The following is a 19,751-nucleotide window of genomic DNA, read 5'->3' as shown; positions in this document are numbered from 1 at the left end:
AGAGATCCACTCAATAATGTAAATATTACAAACAGCTTTTCTGTGTCCAAACACAGATGAGACAATCCCAGGTGATCCTAAAATGAAAGCCCTCCAATTGTGCCTGTGATTGGAACAATCATGTGCCGTGCAAGAGCTACAGGTGCAGCCAGCACATCAGCTAATCAGCTAGCAGTCTGCGTAGTGTTCAGTGTAGCCAGAGAAGGAACACATTTGCTCTGAAGGGGTTAATGCGGCAGAGATGTAAACCAGGCTCTTCCCTTCAGTTTGCATATTACAGTCTGCATTTAGTCTCCATTAAAGACAAAACTAAACAAAACGGCAGCATTCAGATACTGATTAGAAGGATGATTACAGCGGTAGAAGCTTTGAAGCCTTCAGCTAAGCCCTTCTTATATGTTTGGAGCTGTAAAATCCAGGTATTAACCTGTTTAATCCCAGCGTCTCCTTTTATAAATGCATTTTACAGGAAATCGGTTAAAAACTTTCAATGATTTATTAACTTTTGTTTGAGGACTTTGATGTGCTGAAGGCCTGTCTGGAACTTAGTGAGGAAACACAAATACAGACACACAGGATTAATACACACAATGATACAACACAAACACTCAGAAGCAAATCACTTGTTATTTAGCCTTTATTAAATAATAATAATAACATTAAAAAAGAAATTCTTCTGTACAAAGTCTACAAACAACGGTTTGAGTTATCTGGCCAGTGCCATAGGTGTGTGTGTGTGCATGTAGTTTGTATTTGTCAGTGTGTGCAAATGTGTGTGTGTATCCATCGAGACAGAAGAGGTAATACTATCCGGGCGTTCAGAAGGAAAGAGTTAAAGTCAGGCAGGAAAGAGAGAGAGAGAGAGAGAGGAAAAGATAATAGGTGAGGAGTGTGTGTGCGTGCGCGTGTGTGTGAGAGAGTTACAAAGAGAGTCACGTGAAGTCAGGAAAGAGATGAGAGAGAGAGAAAGAGAGACGTAATAAAAGAGCTCCAAGGCACTTGGAAAACAGTCCAATGAAAATGCAGTTGATGGACAGAGAACACTTCTATCTCTCTCTCCATTGTTCCCTCCCTCCATCTTTCCATCTCTAACCATCTTTTTATAATCCCTTTATATTCTCCTAACAGGCCTCATTTACCTGCATGTGTGCCCTTGAACAGGCGGAGATGAGGGAGAACGACAAAAAAGAGAAAGAGTGACACGTTTGACTCTTTCTTCACATTTTACCCCCAAAAAGACACCGACTCAACCCAGATAATACAAAAAGGTCTTTCTAAGACTGACCTTCACTTGTTACAGCCGAGCAAAGTGAAAATGTCTGGGTTACTGATTTTCCCCTTCTAGTCTGTCTTTTGTTCGTCTCTTTGTTTGTCAGTCTTTCTGTGTTGTGATGATGTGATGTTGGAGCCGAAAGCTTCATTTTGTGTTGGATTGTGTTTATCTTTTGGCTGTCTTGTCCTCCTCATCTGTCAGCTGAGTGTCTCATTAGATATGTTTACATGCAGAGCATCACCTGCCTGCAAGCTGGACTCCAATTGTTTGGATTACAGATAGATTTTAATTGACTTTGTTGACATGTTAATGAAATGATCCTGACTTAAGTTACATCTTTACCAACAGATAGTTTACTTCAAATGGAAGGACGGTGGGAAAAATTGCAGTAATGTTTAACATAAGCTTTAAATAGCATTTGGGGGCGCCGGTTTACCTCAGCAGGCACCCCATAATATACAGAGGCTATAGTCCTTGTCGCAGCGGCCATAGGTGTGACTTTGCTGCATTTCATCCCCCTCTCTCTTCTCCCAATATTTCTCCTCTTTCTACAGCTGTCCGATCCATAAAGGCAAAAATGGCCAAAAAAAGGAATCTTACAGGAATCATTGACATACTCTTTAAGGAATCATTAAAGGTACTCTGTGAAGTTTTGTTCCATAATAATCTTATGTCCTGCATTGTTTTACATTCATGTTTGCTAATTTGTAGTTTTTTCTGTTCCTTAGCTGAAAGTTAGCTTCCATTTTTTGCTAGCATGTTAGCTCCACCAACAATCAGCCAGTGGAATAGTGTGAAACCATGGTGCAAACTAAATGGGTGCACACTAATGCTCCATAGTTTTACAACTGATCAAAAACACCACAGAGTACCTTTACAGTGAAATGAAGCTTCTCCAGTATGTAAACATAACCCCTATATTTCTTCCCTTTCTCTCTCTTTCAGCCTGTCTCTCCATCTGTCTGTCTGTGTGTGTTTATGTGTGTGTGTGAGTGGGGTGTGTGTGTGTCTCCTGCTGTTCATCAGTCTCTTCAGCAGCACTGGCCCTCCTTGATGGCTGTCCTCCGATACAGCGTATACTGTAGTTAGCTTAAGGCTCGATTGTGTGTCCAAGAAACGCGACGGTACGATTCCCGTCTTCCTCCTGTAGTCGTTCCTTCTTTTTCTGTTTCTAAGTGTCCTTCATTCAGGGGGTGATGCTGAACAGTGGTGGAAAAAGGCAGGATGATTTAGTCCGCTCTCCACCTCTTTGAACACTTGTTCAGACCCTCCCCTGTGCACATGCACAGCTCTTTGGCAATCCATAGGTTGCAATAAAACAATCACTGACATTTTGTTCACACAGTGTCTGTCCCTCATTTGGGCATCATACAGTCTGAAAAGCAAAAAAATATAGATATATACCAAAGACAAACTCTAGAATACTGAATCTAAAGCACGACTCCATAACAGCATGTTAGATTTAGATAAACCTCTGATTTTCTGTATCCCATCTTCCGTTATCTTTCCTCTATTCTTTGTAAAGACTGATAATCTGTAATGGAAAAATGTCCAAAAATAGAAAAGGACTAAAGTAACAGTTAAGACCATGGAGTCCAACACGATGCTAAAGAAAGTCTAAAAAATGGCGCAAGAGCTCTACAGGGCGGCTACAAACTGAAGCTTTCTTTACCTTTTTTTCCAAACTGACACAAGTCTAAAACAAAACAAAAACAGTCACCATTACTCTTCTATGCCACTGGTTTCACAAAGCGCAGACCAAGGGCAGACAAAGGAGCGAGCGAGCGCTATATGGCAGGCTAATGGACGTTTGAAACTCCAGGAAATCAAATGTAAAACTGTCAGAAACAAACAAAACGAAAGGTCCTTTTTCATCCTCTTTACCTTCTTCGCCTTTAGAAATCTAGATTCATTTGAGTTCTGTGGTTTGATATCTTTTAAACTCCTTTAGGGGGGTAGGCATTCGCTTGATATGTTTTGATTTCAGTCAAAAGTACCCACTGGTGCTGAAGCCTTCACGGACAGTTAGATTTCTGCATGCCGGCTCTATTGACCACATTCAAATGTAACATTTGCCCTCTGCAAAATCATTGGAACATGTTGATTAGATTCTTTTCTTCATAAAGACTCCAACATTTCCACCAAACACCCCACCTCTGCTGCCATTTGTGGTCCAAATGTCCAGATTGTCATGGGTGCTGTAGTCCATCTCCTCTCTAGCTTCATTCCAGTGGCTGGTGGGTTAAATTCTATGGTAGATCTGTCATTCATATTCATTTATTCATTCCTTCATTCATTCACAGGCTTTTAGAATCAAGCAGGCTCTCTCCTGCAGGCGGAGGAGATATGGTAGTGTAGGTAAGGGAGGTCGGTGTCATCGTTCCCCCAGTATGTGCCTCCTAGCATGGGGGAATCAAAGTCACAAGTTCCCACTGGCACTGGGGCAACTCAGGGTTGAATGTTCCCCCTTTAGACATCAGAGCAGGATATTAGGAAGGGGACGATGGGGATTGAAATAACAGATAGTGCTTCCTTTTCGTTTTTTTCATTGTCCAACCAAGAACAATATTTCTTTTTGCAGGGGATCATGGGACTTTTCTTTCCCCATTGTCTCTTTCTCCTCTTCATGCCTCCGAGCAGCACCTCTGCTGGTTTATCTTCACTTTATGCTTTATCCCGTCGTATAACTCAAAGTTGTAATTCTCCAGCGTCGTGGAGGAGCGCGAGGAAAGCCCGCTGTAGGAGCACGTGCAGTAGAGGAGCAGTCCGGCGCAAACTGCTCCCAGCAGGACGCCTAGAGAGCTCATAACGATGATGGTGAGGAGGATGGGGTCCAGCGTGTACAGCCAGGCATTGTCCTTGTCTTTCTCTGACACCAGCGTGACGGAGGAGGGGTCCACATCAGAGGAGGGGGTGGAGAAGGAAGATGGCCATCCTGGGAACATGTACCCTGGAGAGAAAACAGGAAACTTTAGAAAACACTTCTATACATGATTTTAAAAAACATGTAAGTTAAAATATGATGCATTTTTTAGGCTATTTACCACAAATCCCCTGCACTACATACACTGTTATCAGCGATGTAGTAGAAAGACTGAGAGAGTCTGCTTGGGGTGGCTGTCAGGGACAATGGATGCGCCAAACAAGTGCTATAACCCAGGAACCCAAGGTTTGACTCCTGTGTGAACCAAAACTTTACCTTGAGTTATAAACCTTCTGCATGATTCTAAGCCTAATCCAAAAGGCAACTGGACTTGGTTGAAGTTCTTGAAGATGTTTCACCTCCCCTCCGAAAGGCTTCTTCAGTTCTCAACTGACTGATGGACAGAGCTAGAAATATAAGCCTCTTCTAGCTCTGGGTGAGAGATGAATCGTCTTCAAGAGCTTCAATCAGGTCCAGTCGCCTTTTGGCTTAAGCTTAGAATTACCATGACCTGGATGACTGAGAACCTTCGCAGACCTTCTACCTGATGTTTCTCCTTTTTTTTTGCCTAGACCCAACCGAACAAAGCGTTTGCATGGGATGCAACAGGTGCTTCTCTGGGTAACTGAATAAGACGCCCAAGGATAGCACCAAAGCTTTGGAATGTGTTAGATGGTCATAAGCCTTGCCTGGCATCAATGTCTGAATGTGGGTGTGAATGGGTCAATGTTGGCATGAATCATAAAGGGCTTTGAGTAGTTGGAAGACTAGAAACTTTGCAAAGACTTTTGTAAGTGACATTTTTGAGTGGCACTTGATTATCTTTATGTTCACCTTGATGGATCACAAGACTCGACAAGTTTCTGCTAAATCAAAAAGAAATGTGGATGGAATACTAGAAAAATCAATCCATCATCTATACTGCTTATCGGGTTCAGGGTCGCGACTCGCGGGAGGCTGGAGCCGATCCCAGCTGTCACTGGACGAGAGGCGGGGTACACCCCAGACTGATTGTAAGGGTCAATCACAGGGCTGACACATAGAGACAGACACACGCTCGCACTAATGCCCACAGGTAATTTAGAGTCACCAATAAACCTAATGAGCATGTCTTTGGACTGTGGGAGGAAGCCCACACATGCACGGGGAGCATGTGCAAACTCCACACAGAAAGGCCCCCCTACATCTGAACTGGGATTTGAACTAGGAACCCTCTAGCTGTGAGGCGACAGCGCTGACCACTGTACCACCGTGCAGCCCAGAAAACGACATAAAGACGTCTAAAACTGTGCAGCATGCACTCGAAAGTGATTGCGCAAATAATGTGCAGCTAAAGTCAAAGTAATTGAGCTCCATTTTGCACCACTGTGGCCACAAGTGAAAGATGAGATAATGGTACATGTTAAAGTGTTAAATTTACCAGACGGACATAGTAATCCCCTTTACTAAGGAATATCTCTCTAAAGTAAGCGAATATCATACTTGTTGGGCTGCAGCAGCAAAACCATTCACTATATTATATAAAGCAGAGTTTTATTTCTCATAGACTACATTTTTTCATGTAAAAGAATAAATGCGGTCTTCCTTCTCTCTTAAGTCCCACAGCTTTAGGGAAATTAATTTAAGTGGCAAATGTTCCACATTATCGCTGATATATTCAAGCACAGCTAATTCTCTTAACCGCAGCCCCAGTTGTTATTGACTTCAGAAATATGGAAACATAATGAAAAGAATTACTGTAAAGGTGCTCTCTGGTGTCTCGTGTGTGTTGAAGTGTGCACATCTAGTTGGCATAAGCAATCATGCTAATCCACTTAATGAATGTATACTCATGAACAAGCCAATCCGCAATTAAGTAGTGCATTTAGAGTGTTTTATGGAAGAACACACACGCAGAGACACACACACAGGAAAGCAGTAAACAGACAGTAAACAGTCTTGTTCACTGAGCTAAAGGCTGAGTACTCTTCTTGTATCTGTCAAGGGGAACACACACACACACTACTCACCGACACACAGACACACACAGGAAGTAAACGGTGATTGTAACAGACAGATGTTTTCTAGGTGCCCAGGAGGAAGCTGTCTGTCTCACTTTGTCTGGCACAGAATATGAAAGAGGAGGAGAGGAAGCACACACTAACATGCCTACATGCGCACACAGACACGCTTCTAAACGCTCCATCACTCTCTGCCCCGTCTACACACACTAGAGATTGTCTGTCACTGTTGCCACGGGGCTTTTTACTCGTGGAAGCACGAGTAAAAACGAAGAGCCGTGGGCATGCCTCAGCTTAAAGAGCTGTTCCACTGTTCTTTGGGTGAGACTTGTAAACCAGCCAGTATCGCCTCAGGCGGAGAGGAAGGAGAAGAGAAAAGATCGGAGGAAGACTCACCTCCATCGATGGGGGGCTTGGGGTTGAAAACAGGATCGTTCCCGAAATCCATAGGCCTGGGATCTGTTAGAAAGACAGAAAAAAGAGTATTAATCGCAACCATCCAGTCAAGCGCACAACATGTAGTAATAACACCACTCCATCTTTGACACTGTCAGCACAAAAGCAACATCTGTAGATGGAAATCAAGGAACACAAACAGCTCAAAGAGTGAGTGATCTTGTTTCAACTTTCCGAGGAGATCAGGGAACAGATCTCCTATAAGCCCTTTTATTCTTTGCTCAGTCTATCAGGGGAAAATAACATCCAAGGTTACTAAACATTTCAGCGAGACTACCTGCTCAAAGCCAGGAAGTTTCATTATGTGATAAGCATCAGTGCTCTTTTTTATTTGCTTAGAAATGAAAACAGAATCAGGAGATTTAGAGAATGAGCTAAAAGATATGAGAGAGAGAGGAGGCGGAGACTGAACTGTGTGAAAAAAAAACACACTCAGAAAAGTGTTTCATAAAAAAATATCACCTTTATTACCTTCACATTCCCCACAATACATTTTCTTTTTATTCCATGACCATGAAATTCAACGAGCTAAAATACCACATTATATTTCCCAGGCAGGCTGAAGTGCAAGGCTTTGAAAGGTTTGGAAGCTCAATTCCGCTTCAATTCTGTTTTATTCAAGGAAAGTGATATTACAATCCTCTGAGAAAAAAATAGAGCAATATCTGAGCAGCTGATAATCATTTATTGCTGGGGCAAAGGAACCAGAAACACATTATGACGTGGAACTGTAATAGATATTCAAAAGGCAAGAGGTGAAAAACTAATTTAGTAGATATGGAAAAAGATACAGAGCCTAATTTCCTCTGTTAGATAAGGTCTGTTTTTTATGAGGCAATTTTAACATGTGGCATCCAGATTATAGCTCCTAAAAACCGCCCTCACAAACTTCCAGTACTCTTCAGTCTGTAAATAACAGCGAGAGATAAATAGTTTCAAATGAGAGCTGCTGAACATATTTGCTCATGGATTAAATATGAGGTAATTTCCTTGGAAATAAAGACGATTTAATCACATGTTTTCAATTGTTTAAAATTGACCCAAAATTGGCTTCCAAAGCAAATAAGAAAAAAAAAAGAAAGACGTGGACTCAATTGGATTTCAATTCAATACCATAGCAACAAATAAATCCTCTTCTAATTGAAGTGTATTCCTCCTCAGATGTTTGATTCTTCAGAGTTTGCTTTTTTAATTACTTGACTGTGAGTATATAGACGCCTCTACTGGCTTCCTCTCTGGTTCAATATTTAATTTGCTTGAAGTGCAAGACAGTGCAATCCATAGCAAGTGAAAAAGACAATCATAAAGTCGAGGTCTTTCCTTCAGAGAAACAGAGAAAGTGCACAAGAGTAAATATAAAATGGATGTGGCCTCAGCCGGGGATCAAACTTTAAGCAGTTACCAAGTAAAAGCTGTTGTATCCAGTTCCAGTATGTCCAAACCATAGACTGTATAAAAAGATGGACAAAGTGACAGCTCCCTAAAAGTGAAGTCAAAACATCTCTAGAGCCCCCTGCTGACTGGCTGTAGTATAGGTCAAAAAGGTAAAGCCCGCCTTATGAGTCAGACTATAAAATCAAAATACAAGTCAAATACATTTTTCTCAAACATGGTTTCTGTCATTATAGTTACTTCCTCATGCTGATTTACGTCCAAATGTTCATTTTTCTGACAAGTTTATTTTAATTAGTTATTTGATGCTGTAAAAAGGATGATTGACAGCTCTGTTGACAAATACGGCTCATGCAGCCGATCTGTTCCTGATTAGCAGAGTAGAGAAGGATCAACAAGAGGAAACTAAATCAATCACTACAGTCATTGAAATTTTCATATCTGTGAACGTCTGCTTCAGACCAACACAAGAAGCTGTTCTGCTGTTAAATACGCAGATGTCTTTTTTGGTAAGTTAAGTGTGTGTTTTGGTTAGCTTAAGTGGTTACGCCAATCTCTACTGCGCAACTCTGGCTCCAGATGTCGTCAACATCGCAAGATGCCAGCGCCTGTCACGGGGGCTATTTTGGCTTCAATTTCGTACAATGAGAGCAGATGGGGACGCGTCTTCCATCTACGTATATATATAGTCATTGGTCCAAACTAGTGACAGTTCATCCCTGACTGAGGCCATGTTTCAGAAAGATCAGTCTGTGTGGCTTCCCACAAGAAAATCTTTCTAATGAATACAAAAAACTCATTATAACAACAAGAAAGCAAAGAACAATAACCTTAACATTGATTCATTTGATTAAAAAATGACATCATTAAGGTAGATTTCCCAAAAACTCAACATGTGGTTGTACTGTACCCCTAAAATGAGGCCAAAGTAATAGGTACAAGAATAAAGGCATGAAATACAGGTGCTTAAATAAACTTAACCAACCAGGTGTACCAAAACGTGCAAAACCTCAGAGTGCCCGGCAGGTTGCAAACAGGACTTCAAACAATGTTGGAAGAAGTCTTCACCATCCAACTAATTAAAACAATGCAGTCATTGTGCAGAGTAAGCAGTTATCCCTGAAACAATAGATACCTGCTAAGCTCGATATGGCTGATCCTAGTAGTCACACTGTAAGTTATAGTATGTATGGAGGCCTGAGTGAGATGTACCCTTCATGTAATACTGGTCAGAACATGCACATGAAGGCATCTCGTCAGTCTTCTCTCCTGCCCTATGATTGTGTAAACGTGCAGCCCAACATCAGCCCTCAAGGGTCCTTATTCTCCTTTCTCACACTTAACAGAGACATAGCAGAAAAAAAGCAGGATAATATATGATAGATGCTCGGACATTCTTTGGCCGACTGTTGAACACTTTCTAATGATCCTGGCTTAAAGCCCTCAGGCGAGGATCCTGAAAAGCATCATCATGCGGATCTGAAAGGAGATTAAAACTCCCTGTAGTCCCATTTTGTCTCCACTGTCCAATTAGTAAAGAGAAGCATAAAAAAGGGGGCTTTTTTATTCAGGCAAAGGCATGGATGGCTCTTTGGCACCATACGCTGCTGCAGCGGGGGCCCGAGGACCTGTTAGAGTGCTTTCACTCGTAATATTTCTCCAGAACACAGAGGAGGAGGAGGCAGGAAAAAATAGAGATGGCCCGAAGGCTAGAAGTGCTTACTGCAGGGTTTTATGAATGCAATCAGCTCCATTAACTAATTAGAAATATTAAAGGGCTTCAAAGTAGTCTGTGATGGAGAAGGGAGAGAGGGAAGTGAGAGGAGGTTGATTTAAAAGCCCTGCACGAGAAGGCGCCAACACGTTTTCCAAATCTTGCAAAAAGTTTGATCGAGGGAGAGAGAATGAGAGGGAAAAGTGCACGGGTAGCACAACATAAACACAGTCATAGATCATTTCTCTATTTGAATTTGGGGCTCATATTGATTAGGTTAGAGCAGAGGGCTGCTAGAATGACTCACATAATGTGTAAATCATGCACAAGTCGATTCAAATGGAAGGCAGAGGGGATATGTGAGCACCAAATATCTAAAATACTTGTTGACTAAAGCACAAAAGCACATTATGAGACACAATTGGATGAATAAGTCGATATGCAGAGCTGCAGAGCAGATACACTCCTGTACATGCATGAAACAATGATTTAAATGATGGATTCTTTGCTAACACAGGTTAGCATTGGTTAGATCGTGTGTGTGACTGCGTGCGCGCCGTGCTTATTTGTTTCCATCTCACTGTCTATTCTGCCAAAAGGCTTCTTTCATCTGCTCTTGTGTTTGAAACAACCTGCCCTCCTCCTTTAATTCTCCTCCTCCTTCAATCTAAACCCCTAACCTGCCTCCCTGTTAGCCTTCCTCTCGCAGTAAGAGAAAAAAAATCTATCTTTAGAAAGTATAGAGAGCTGTTTTTTCCCCCCTTTACTTCTTTCATCTTCCTCCATCTCTGGGCGCATTCTTTGGAGGGAAAGGGGGCTCGCTTAATGGACCCTTCTCCTCTGAGAGGTTTTGCTCTCCTCCATTTCTGCCTCTCATTTCCTCTCCTGTGTTTTTTGCAGGGAGGATTTGCAATGAAGGGAAGGAGTAGAATAGGAACAAGCGGGGTTTGATAAAAAAGGCTGGGGGATTTGGGCATGGACAAAATGATGGGGGAAGCACACAAAGCAAGATGGTGAGCTGCTGAGAATTCAAGAAAAATAAGTCGGCAGTGGTGTTCTCAATTTCACAGACAAGGATCTGAATAGCAGGTGATGCTGAGCTTCTCAATCGTAAACCAAGCAAATTAATATTTTTTTTAATCCAAATAACTTTCAAATAAACTGATTTCCTTCCATCGCATGTCCCCGTCTGATGTAAGCTTGAACCTGGATGCTTTAAACATTCACTGTTGCAAAATGGCTTAATCCACGTGACGATTTGACATCAAATGAAAGTCAAGAAAAGTTTTTAAGATCATCTCAGTAAACACAATCAGTAGAACTCTTTCCTTAAAACAAGTCAGTAAGAATAGAAAATAAACATTGTATAACTATTATACATCAGAAGCACATGTTGGCCTAGTAACACATGTGATCACAAAGACAAAAAAACGTGTAGAATCACAACCAGTTAATTACTCAACTTATATATTAAGATTCACAGTAGATGTAAGAAATGTTCATAAACCATCAGAGCCTTCAATAAATGATTATTAAGAAGCGGAAAAGTGCTTAAGTTACTCTCAACATTGCAAAATAACATGTAACCCATCCTTAAAAATGCACCATGTCACACTTGATGAAAGGAGTTAAAAACGTGTATGCATACTCGCCTGTACTGCACTGAAAAATAATAATTCTAACACACACAGTTAAACTAAACATCTATAAAGCTGTGTGGGGTGTGACAGTAAGTCCTGCTGTGGAATCAGTCTTATCTGACGAATTATGGTGAAGAAAATGAACAAACAAGTGATCCTGGATATGCAGTTTTTCTTAAAAACGCTTCATATATAAGAAGCTTTCACAGCATATGTTTGGTCTCACCTGTTGCATTAAAGCAAAACTGAAAATTTCCATAGCCAAGAGGATAATATCTTCAGGCTACAAGGCTGATATGCAAGACATTCTGAGCTCCACAAGCTATGAAGATTATGAAGTTATCGATTCTACAGAAAGAAAACTGCAGCTTTGGATACAAATGATTTTGTATTTGTTTCATTGACCTTTTCTAATGTGTGCAGGACAAACATTAACAGACACAGGCATTGGATTATCCATGGGATCCAGGCAAAAAAGAAAAAGGTCCATTCATACTCTAATTTGACACTGAGGCACTACAGAAGAGGTACAATAACACTTTTAAAGCACATTTTTACAAAAGGCATATCAGTACGTAAAGAAAAATGCACTCTTGGTAACAAGAGCGACTCCGTGTTCGTGCATATGTGTGACTGCTTGAGACTTTGAGCCTTTGTGTGTTTGGATGCAGAGAGTCTGTGTGTTTGCAGCTCTTGCAGGATGCCATGTAAGCTGTCTCGTCCCGACTTCCCCTCGCGTAAACCAGACGGAGAACAGCACAACACTGATTCCTCCGCAGACCAAAGGAGCCACTCACGGAGGATATGTAGCTGTCTTTCTGTCACGGCTGGACAGGCAACACTAATTCTTCCTGCACCTTTTCCTTTTCTCCTCTTAATCTGTCCCTGTCACTCTCAGTCCCTCGAAGGCCGGCAGGACAAATAAACAGCAGTTTCATTCAGAAGGGCAAAGAAATCGCTTTCTCTCTTTATGCAGCACACGCTGTGACTTCTATCTCCCTGTACCTGTGTGTAAATCCCTTCTCTGTTGACAGGGTGTTTGGAGGCAGGCAGCGTCCAAGCTGCAGATCAGAGCATGGCGGGCTGACATGTCCTTACAGAAGAGGAAAATACGCTGGTACAAGTCATTCTGTCTTTAAGTCAGTCTACCTGTTTTCTACTTGTTATTCTGAACATAATCCATTTGTTTTCAGGTTGGGGTGCAGTTGTAGAAGCCAGTAAGTGCATCAAAGAAGTTGCAGCCTCCCCAGTGAGAGATGTCGGTAGAATTTAATATAAAGAGTTTATTTCCAGCCAACCAAGAAGTTGAGCATGTTGCATCCTGCGTCACTTAAATAGATCAGTCGTAGTAAGAGGAACTGCAGTGTCTCTTACATGTAGAATCTCATAAGAGAGGGGTGGTGATTATGCTGAATACTGCTGTCGATCATTTATCTCAGGGAGTTTTTTCACCCCCTTTTATTTGAATAATTCTTTCTAATATATATTTTTTTATACTTTGCAAGAAGTCCAGTTGTTTTCAACACTGGGAGTCATAGCTGTCATCTTTGTCCAGTTTGATGGTGAGCATGGGGTCAAGACTCGCCCCAGTACCCGGGTACAGGTGGTTTTGGTTGGGGCTGTGGATCAGATTATAGCTGAGGTTTTGGTTCTGGTAGCAGTTTTGGTGACCTTGCAGATTTGGATGCTGGCTGTTGTGGTACATCACTGAATGATGAGTACTGCTGGTCTTCTGGGTCGCCCAGTGGTACCGATGGCAGCACAGTATCACTGTCACGGTTACAGTGATGAGCAGCAGGAGGGCGCCGCCTCCTGCCAGCACATAGTACCAGTAGGCAGGGAGAGGCTGCACCGCCACTGTGTCTACTGTGGGCTCCATCCCAGACATGGCACCCCCTGGAGGGCAGGAGGACACATTACTGGACGGCACTATGGATGAGGGAGGCATGCAGACCGCATCGGAGAATTTAATGCTTAATGTAAATTATTTATTGCCAATTCACTAAACCCCTTCCTAGACAACCACCGTCTAATCTTTCGTGCAACCGTAACAAGGACAGGTGGGTCTGTCAAGCTTTGAATGTCTCTACATGCGTACAGTGGGCTGTAGTAAAACGATACAATGCATTTATAGATCCTGAAGAGCTTCTAAACCTGGAAACACTACAACAATTTTATAAAGACCTGATTAAACTAAATGGTTTGTCAGCACATTCATTAGCATGTCTGGCTAACTAGTTTACAACCTACAGTAGCGCTAGCATTTCTTCCACAGCCAAAGTGCAATGCATTGACTAGCTACCATAAACTAAATAATTAATTCATTTTGACAGTTTAAAACATACTGTATGAAAATACAAACAAGTATGTAAAAGCTAAGTAGCTAAAAAGACATTGATCTGACCTTGATCACTAACCAGGCTAGGATGCTGACTCTTTGCCCGGGACATTATGCTTCAAGTTTTCATTTTTTTGGCAAAAATATTAGACTATAAAGAAGTCAATGGCCCTCTTTGTGGGGTTCTCACTTAAGTGAATTAACTGCAAATGCTAAAGAGTCAAACAGGAAATAGTATTTTCAAGAAAATGTATCAAGCTAATGCTAGCTTACCAGCTATGTAGCATGTGCTGCCAAAATTGGTAAAAGACAACTAGAAATCATAAGCCTAGTGTATTTACGTCTATGTTTGTCTAAAATGAAGAGTCTATTGGATCATTTTGACTGTTAAATCTGAAATTTAAACTGCATAGAAGCTGTGAGAGAATCTAAAGCTTGACAGGCCTACAGTAGCTATGGGGGTAGGGACTTTAGTGAATGGTCAATTACTACAGCAGTGAGCTGAAATCATCACAAACTGCTGTTATTCAACAAACATAATAATGCACGTAAGAACAACAGCAGCCGTAACTGATAGTTGGCTTCCAGTTTCGGGTATTCAGGTCACTTTTCTAATATTTACAGTAAACATCAAGTTTCATGTAAGTCATTTAACATCTTTATTCTTCACAAAAATGCTGCTGCAATCACGTTTCGATTTAGCTGATTGTACTCAAAGTATTTTTTGTCAATGCAAACGTCACAAGCATAAGCTGCACATTGACACGCAAAGGCTCATGCCATGCGTCCAGATTCCATCACAGAATGCAAAGCTTTGATTATGCAGTGACTGGCTGATTTAGACAAAAGGCTGGGGAGTGTTAAGTGGTTGTTTATCAGGGCAAGATCACACTGAAGGGACTCGAGTGGAGGAAGAAAGAAATGGAAGGGAAAGAGGGGATATCAGAGCGAAATTACAGGGGTAGAGAAAGGATAAGAGAGAAGGCATTAAGAAAAGAATGAAAAGAAGAAAGACGGGAGTGAAATAGAGAGGATTGGTAGAAAGTGAAAGGAGAGGGTGGGAGGGAGGGGAAGTGAAGGGAGCGAGCTAATCCTGCCATGATATCTTTAATCCTGCATTAGAGGGTCTGTCTGAAACTTCAATACTCTGTCAACTCACTGTGAAAGAAACCCACTGAGAGAGAGGTTGTTGAAAGAAAGACAGACCAAGAAAAGAAAGAGAGAATGAAAGAACGTCAGCAAGAAAGAAAGAAAGAAAGAAAGAGGAAATAGGCCAGAGCCAGGCCATCAAGTACGAGATGGAGACAAGAGAGAGAAGAGAGATAATGGAAGGACAGAGGAAGGAGAGTTGCACAGAAAGACACTCAACCTCAAGAAAACCAGCAAGCTTAATTTTGTTCCCTTTTTTTAAGTTCAAAAGTGCTCTTTAAAGGTTTAAAATGTGCTTTCATTGTAAAGCTCTGCCCTAAGCACCCTGCACAGAGAGCCTTCCCACCAGTGGATTAAGACACAGATGAGTTCTACGTCTGCAAAAATCGACCGCTAAGTTGCGTTTTTTTAATCTACAGGGGTAAAAAGGAAAACGTTTCTCAAGAGCTCTGTTCCTAAAGTAAGCTTAAAAAATGTTGCTTTCAAGGAACTTTGGTACATAGAGTTTCCGAATCACTGGATTACTATCTTTCCTTATTCTAATGTACAGTTAAACTGAAGCCATATTAAGTCTCTTTTCTTTGGTGTTGGTGCATGTCTGTGTAGCATGATCGGTCCGTGTGCCTCCTCGGTTGCAATACACAAACTTTCCAGTGTGGCCCTCTGGCAGCAGTATGTTCCCTTTTCTTCCGCATGGAATCATTTTCTCTTTTGGATTCAGATTAATTTAAGATTAGACGTTTGTCCAATCACTCAAAATTGAGTTCCGACTTCTTTTTCGCCCTGTAGGATGTTTGCAAAAACCACATTTAATGGACTGTTGTATAATGGAAACTTAAAAGTTAATGGTGGATTTTAAAGTTTCAAAACCCTGCATCTAACTCTTTTATTATCCACATCAGGACACACTAAAGAGATAACCAATGAGGCGTCTATATTCAACTGTATCTAGGTTAAACTACATCTGCTCATCTAAATAGAAACACTTTCGTCTTAGCTCAAATTTCAACAGGCCTCACAAAGGAGACTCATGAAAACACACGTATGTTAAAACTGACACTGTTGTCGTGCTGGGAGTCGCATGATATCTGCTCAGCATCCAGTAGAAACCTGTGAGCATTAGCATTAGGTACAAATACTTGTGTCTGAGTCAGGTGACTGGAGGGTTTCTGGGTTCGGCTCATGTCTTTTACTATTTTTGGGAAAGGGATTTCTGTCTTTATTGAACTGAAGTAAACAAAAGTGGTGCTCAAGTGTCTGACAGTATTCAAGGAATGTTTTTGATCTATTCACACATTAGAAACACACGGACACACACACACACAGAGTAACACACACTGAACTTACTAAATTAGGCACCCAGCATCAGTAATAACAAATAAAAAAAACCATTCTTGTGTTTTACCCAAAGCTGAATAAACATGACTGCTTGCACCCACTGTAATAAGGAGTAAAGAAGTAGATGTCTGCTCCAGTGTTAACCCTGTAACCTCTCAGCCATCCATAATAAATGTGAACACTAACTACCAAATGCAAAAACATCTTCAGATCATGAATCTTGATATAAATGACTCAGAGGGGTCAAACACAGGATCATTTGTGTCACTGAGGCCCGGGCTGTGCTCATATTTTGTGGGTTTTCTAAACAAAAGCAGTCCAGAAGCGAGCTTTGCAGGTCCAAACCCAGTCTTTGAAAACAAGAGATCCAGTAGCATAATCTGCCTAAGCCCTTTTTATCTGCTTTCAGACTGGCCTATTTGAGGATGAAGGAGGGGAAAAAAGAAAAAGAGAAGTTGGATGGTGATCAGCGCTGCATTTTATTCTGGTGGCATCAGCAGCTTGTGAAAATGGAGTAGCAGGAGCAAAGAGGAGAGGAGAGGAGAGAGGAGGAAAGGAGAGGAGAGAAACTGAAAACAAAGGCAAGGACTGGAATGTAAAAGAATAGTTTTGATGAAAGTAGAGGAGCAGAGAGGAGGGAGGCGCACAATATAAAAAGGGCAGATGAACAAGAGGAACTAAAGAGATGGAGGAAGAGAGGCTCCTTGTATGGTGCTGAATGCAGGGAGAGCAGCAAATCAGGATGGGGAATGGATGACGGGCAATTGTGCTGTTCTCTACAGTTATAAAGTAGTGAGTAATGGACTGATAGAGTAACAAGTTAAGGGCGAGAGAAGTAAGTTTACTTTGACTGAGCAGTTCACCAATGACCTCGTGATTGTAACCCCCATTCCTGTGTCACCTTAAAGATTATTTCCCATACCAGAGATAAAAAGATGAACCCAGTTCAACTTATTCTCAATGGGTCTTTCCAAACTGGAGGTAACCTTATGCACCGGAACTTGTTCAGATACATCAGTGATGGATCACACACAACACGGTGCATACTGTTTAAGACTTATCAGACTGTGTAATGCGCAAACACAATGTTGTTGCTTTTGCAGTTGCACGTGTTGTGTTTGCCGCCTGCCTAAGTTGCTGTTGTTGTAAATAATCATATGTTACCTTGTGTTCATGTAGTGGATCGGTAATTTTCTCCCCAAGGAATATACCAAACTGCATTACCAAGAGTATCAGCGCAGCATGCAGGGAGTCATGCTGGAACAATGCAGTGAACACATTGCATCAGGTTGCAATGTTGTAACCAGAGCTTTTCAATGGATAAAGTCCGCATGGATATAAACTCTGACTTAGTCTTACACAATACTTATACATTTGGAAAAGCAGCTGTGGATATGATATAAGAAACTATTTAGATTTAAGAAACTGTATTTAGGTTTGATTGAAAATTATGTAAAAGCTCAAGAGTAGAATTTCCAGTCAGAATAAGTGTGGTTGATGTCTATTGAACTGTATGTAACATATGTTGTGCACTAACAAGGTTATTCAGGGCCAATGCAGTGCTGTGAGCTGAGCTTTGCAACAGGCAGAAAGCACAGACGTTTGGCACAGGAAGAACAAATGGAACAGGAAGTGGAACTTACTGGTTATGCCAGGAGTTAAAGCGGGGAAAGGCTCTGGAAAAGAGAAGAGAAAAGGAGTGTTATTTATGATTGCTGAGAACTGATAGGTATGATGAAGAGATGAGGGGGTGATGGTGGCTCTAAGAGCACTGAGACCACAGTGATAGAAATGTATCGACTATTAATATTGTCTTCTTCTTTATGTTATTATTATGTCTAACATTAATATTATTATAGGTAATACAACTATAAACTACACTGTATGTTTCCTCCTATCCCAATCAGTTCTGGCAGATAGCCGTCACCAAAAATCCGGTTGTGCTCAAGGTTTCTGCCTTTTAACGGCAGTTTTTCCTCACCACAGTCGCCAAGTGCTTGCTTGTAGTAATTTTTTGCTTCTCTGTAAATAATATTGTAAAGAGAAGGGTGTAGACTTGCTGTATATCAAAAGTGCCCCAAAAGAACTTCCGTTGTGATTTGGGGCTCCATAAATAAAATCGACTTGCCTCATTTGGTGATTAAAGTTCTGGTGACTTATACTCTGTGAGTCCCAAGTTCACAAAATGTACAATATAATATACAGTACAGTACTAAGTCATATTAGGGATTTGCTCAGACTTTATGTACTGTTGCAGATTTTCAGGATTAATTGAAATGGTACAACTATATTTCTGATGATCGTTAGCAGAAAGGCCCTGATACAGCCGACTCACAAAATTGCAGTTGCTGCATTTTCTGCTAAAGCACTTGTTTCTCCTTTCTGAGGAAATCAATAACGATTTGTAGAGTTCTGCGACGGTGTAGGAGTCCTAAGGCCCATAATTCTTCCTGGATGACAGTTATTTTTACTAAATGCCGAAAAAACAATAAGAGGAAGATAAAAGAGTGGGCTGATAGGGTTGGAAGACAGGAAGTGTGTCCTTCCTGAGCGTGTCTCTCTCCCTTTGTGTGTCTTTCATTTCTGACTTGGTCTCAATTTCTGCTTTCTGCTTTGTCACACTATGTCTCTCTTCCCTGTGATTGCTCTGTAAATCTTTTTTGTCCGAGGTGAGAAGAGGCAGGATGGAAGATTGGGTTGAAGAGAGTGAGGAAGGAGTGAAGAGAAGGGAAAGGGAGGAATGGGAAGGAAGGGTGGAGGTAAGTTAAGGGTCATGGGAACAGGGACTGAAATTTACTGCTGTTTATTATTTGCCGGAGGTTATGACATGCATTATGAAAGTGAGAGGGAGAGGGAAGATGAAAAAGAAGAGAGAAAAACAGAGGGTTCAAAAACACAGAATGGCACCACAAATATAAGATCTACAGAAGGAAGATAGAAGAAGAAGAAAATATAATAAATGAGAGAGCGGGAGAATGAAAGTTTAGAATTTTTGAAATGAAATGATGGAAACATTGTAAAAGTGACAGAGGCAAGGGTAAACATGTCTTCCCACATATAATCCCCCAGTGCCTCATAATAAAAGTTCTGACATGTGATGATAGCATATATTCTTTTAGATAGATAGATCAATATTTATATTTGACCCACAGAAAATGCCACAAAGTTACTGTTCTATCTATTGACACAAATGTTGAGGATATAGGACCATTTCATTTTAGCATCATCCATCCATCTATTATCTATACCGCTTATCTTGTTCAGGGTTGTGGGGGGCGGAAGCCTATCCCAGCTGTCATTGGACAGGAGGCAGGGTACATCCTGGACTGATCGCCAGTCACTCACAGGGCTGACTTATAGAGACAGACAAGATTTCACACTCACATTTTACGGGCAATTTTTAGAGTCAGTAATTAACTTAAAGAGCATGTCTTTGGACTGTGAGAGGAAGCAGGAGGACTGGGAAGGAGCCCACACATACACGGAGAAAACATGCAAACTCCACACAGGAGAGCCCCCTAAGTCCGA

The 19,751-nt window shown here is 41.3% G+C and overlaps 1 protein-coding gene across 1 annotated transcript in view; it reads right to left on the bottom strand.

Annotated features, from left to right (window-relative positions):
- Positions 1-619: 619 nt before the first annotated feature.
- The window catches only part of LOC138592073 (neuropilin-2-like), a 103,799-nt gene continuing 84,667 nt past the window's right edge, over positions 620-19,751 (bottom strand). Inside the window, exons 16-18 of the mRNA XM_069662690.1 lie at positions 17,867-17,899; positions 6,593-6,655; positions 620-4,223 (exon numbers count right to left, since the gene is read on the bottom strand). Coding sequence (XP_069518791.1) covers positions 3,898-4,223; positions 6,593-6,655; positions 17,867-17,899 — 422 coding nt within the window. The 3' untranslated portion in view covers positions 620-3,897. The remainder of the gene's footprint in view (positions 4,224-6,592; positions 6,656-17,866; positions 17,900-19,751) is intronic.

This window comes from Semicossyphus pulcher, unplaced genomic scaffold (assembly GCF_022749685.1).
Source record: "Semicossyphus pulcher isolate SPU_LCO1_2020_fin unplaced genomic scaffold, fSemPul1.0.p SCAF_15, whole genome shotgun sequence".
NCBI classification, from domain to species: Eukaryota; Metazoa; Chordata; class Actinopteri; order Labriformes; family Labridae; genus Semicossyphus; species Semicossyphus pulcher.
Note: the sequence above shows the minus strand (reverse complement) of the source record. Positions and strands in the feature narration are given on the sequence as shown.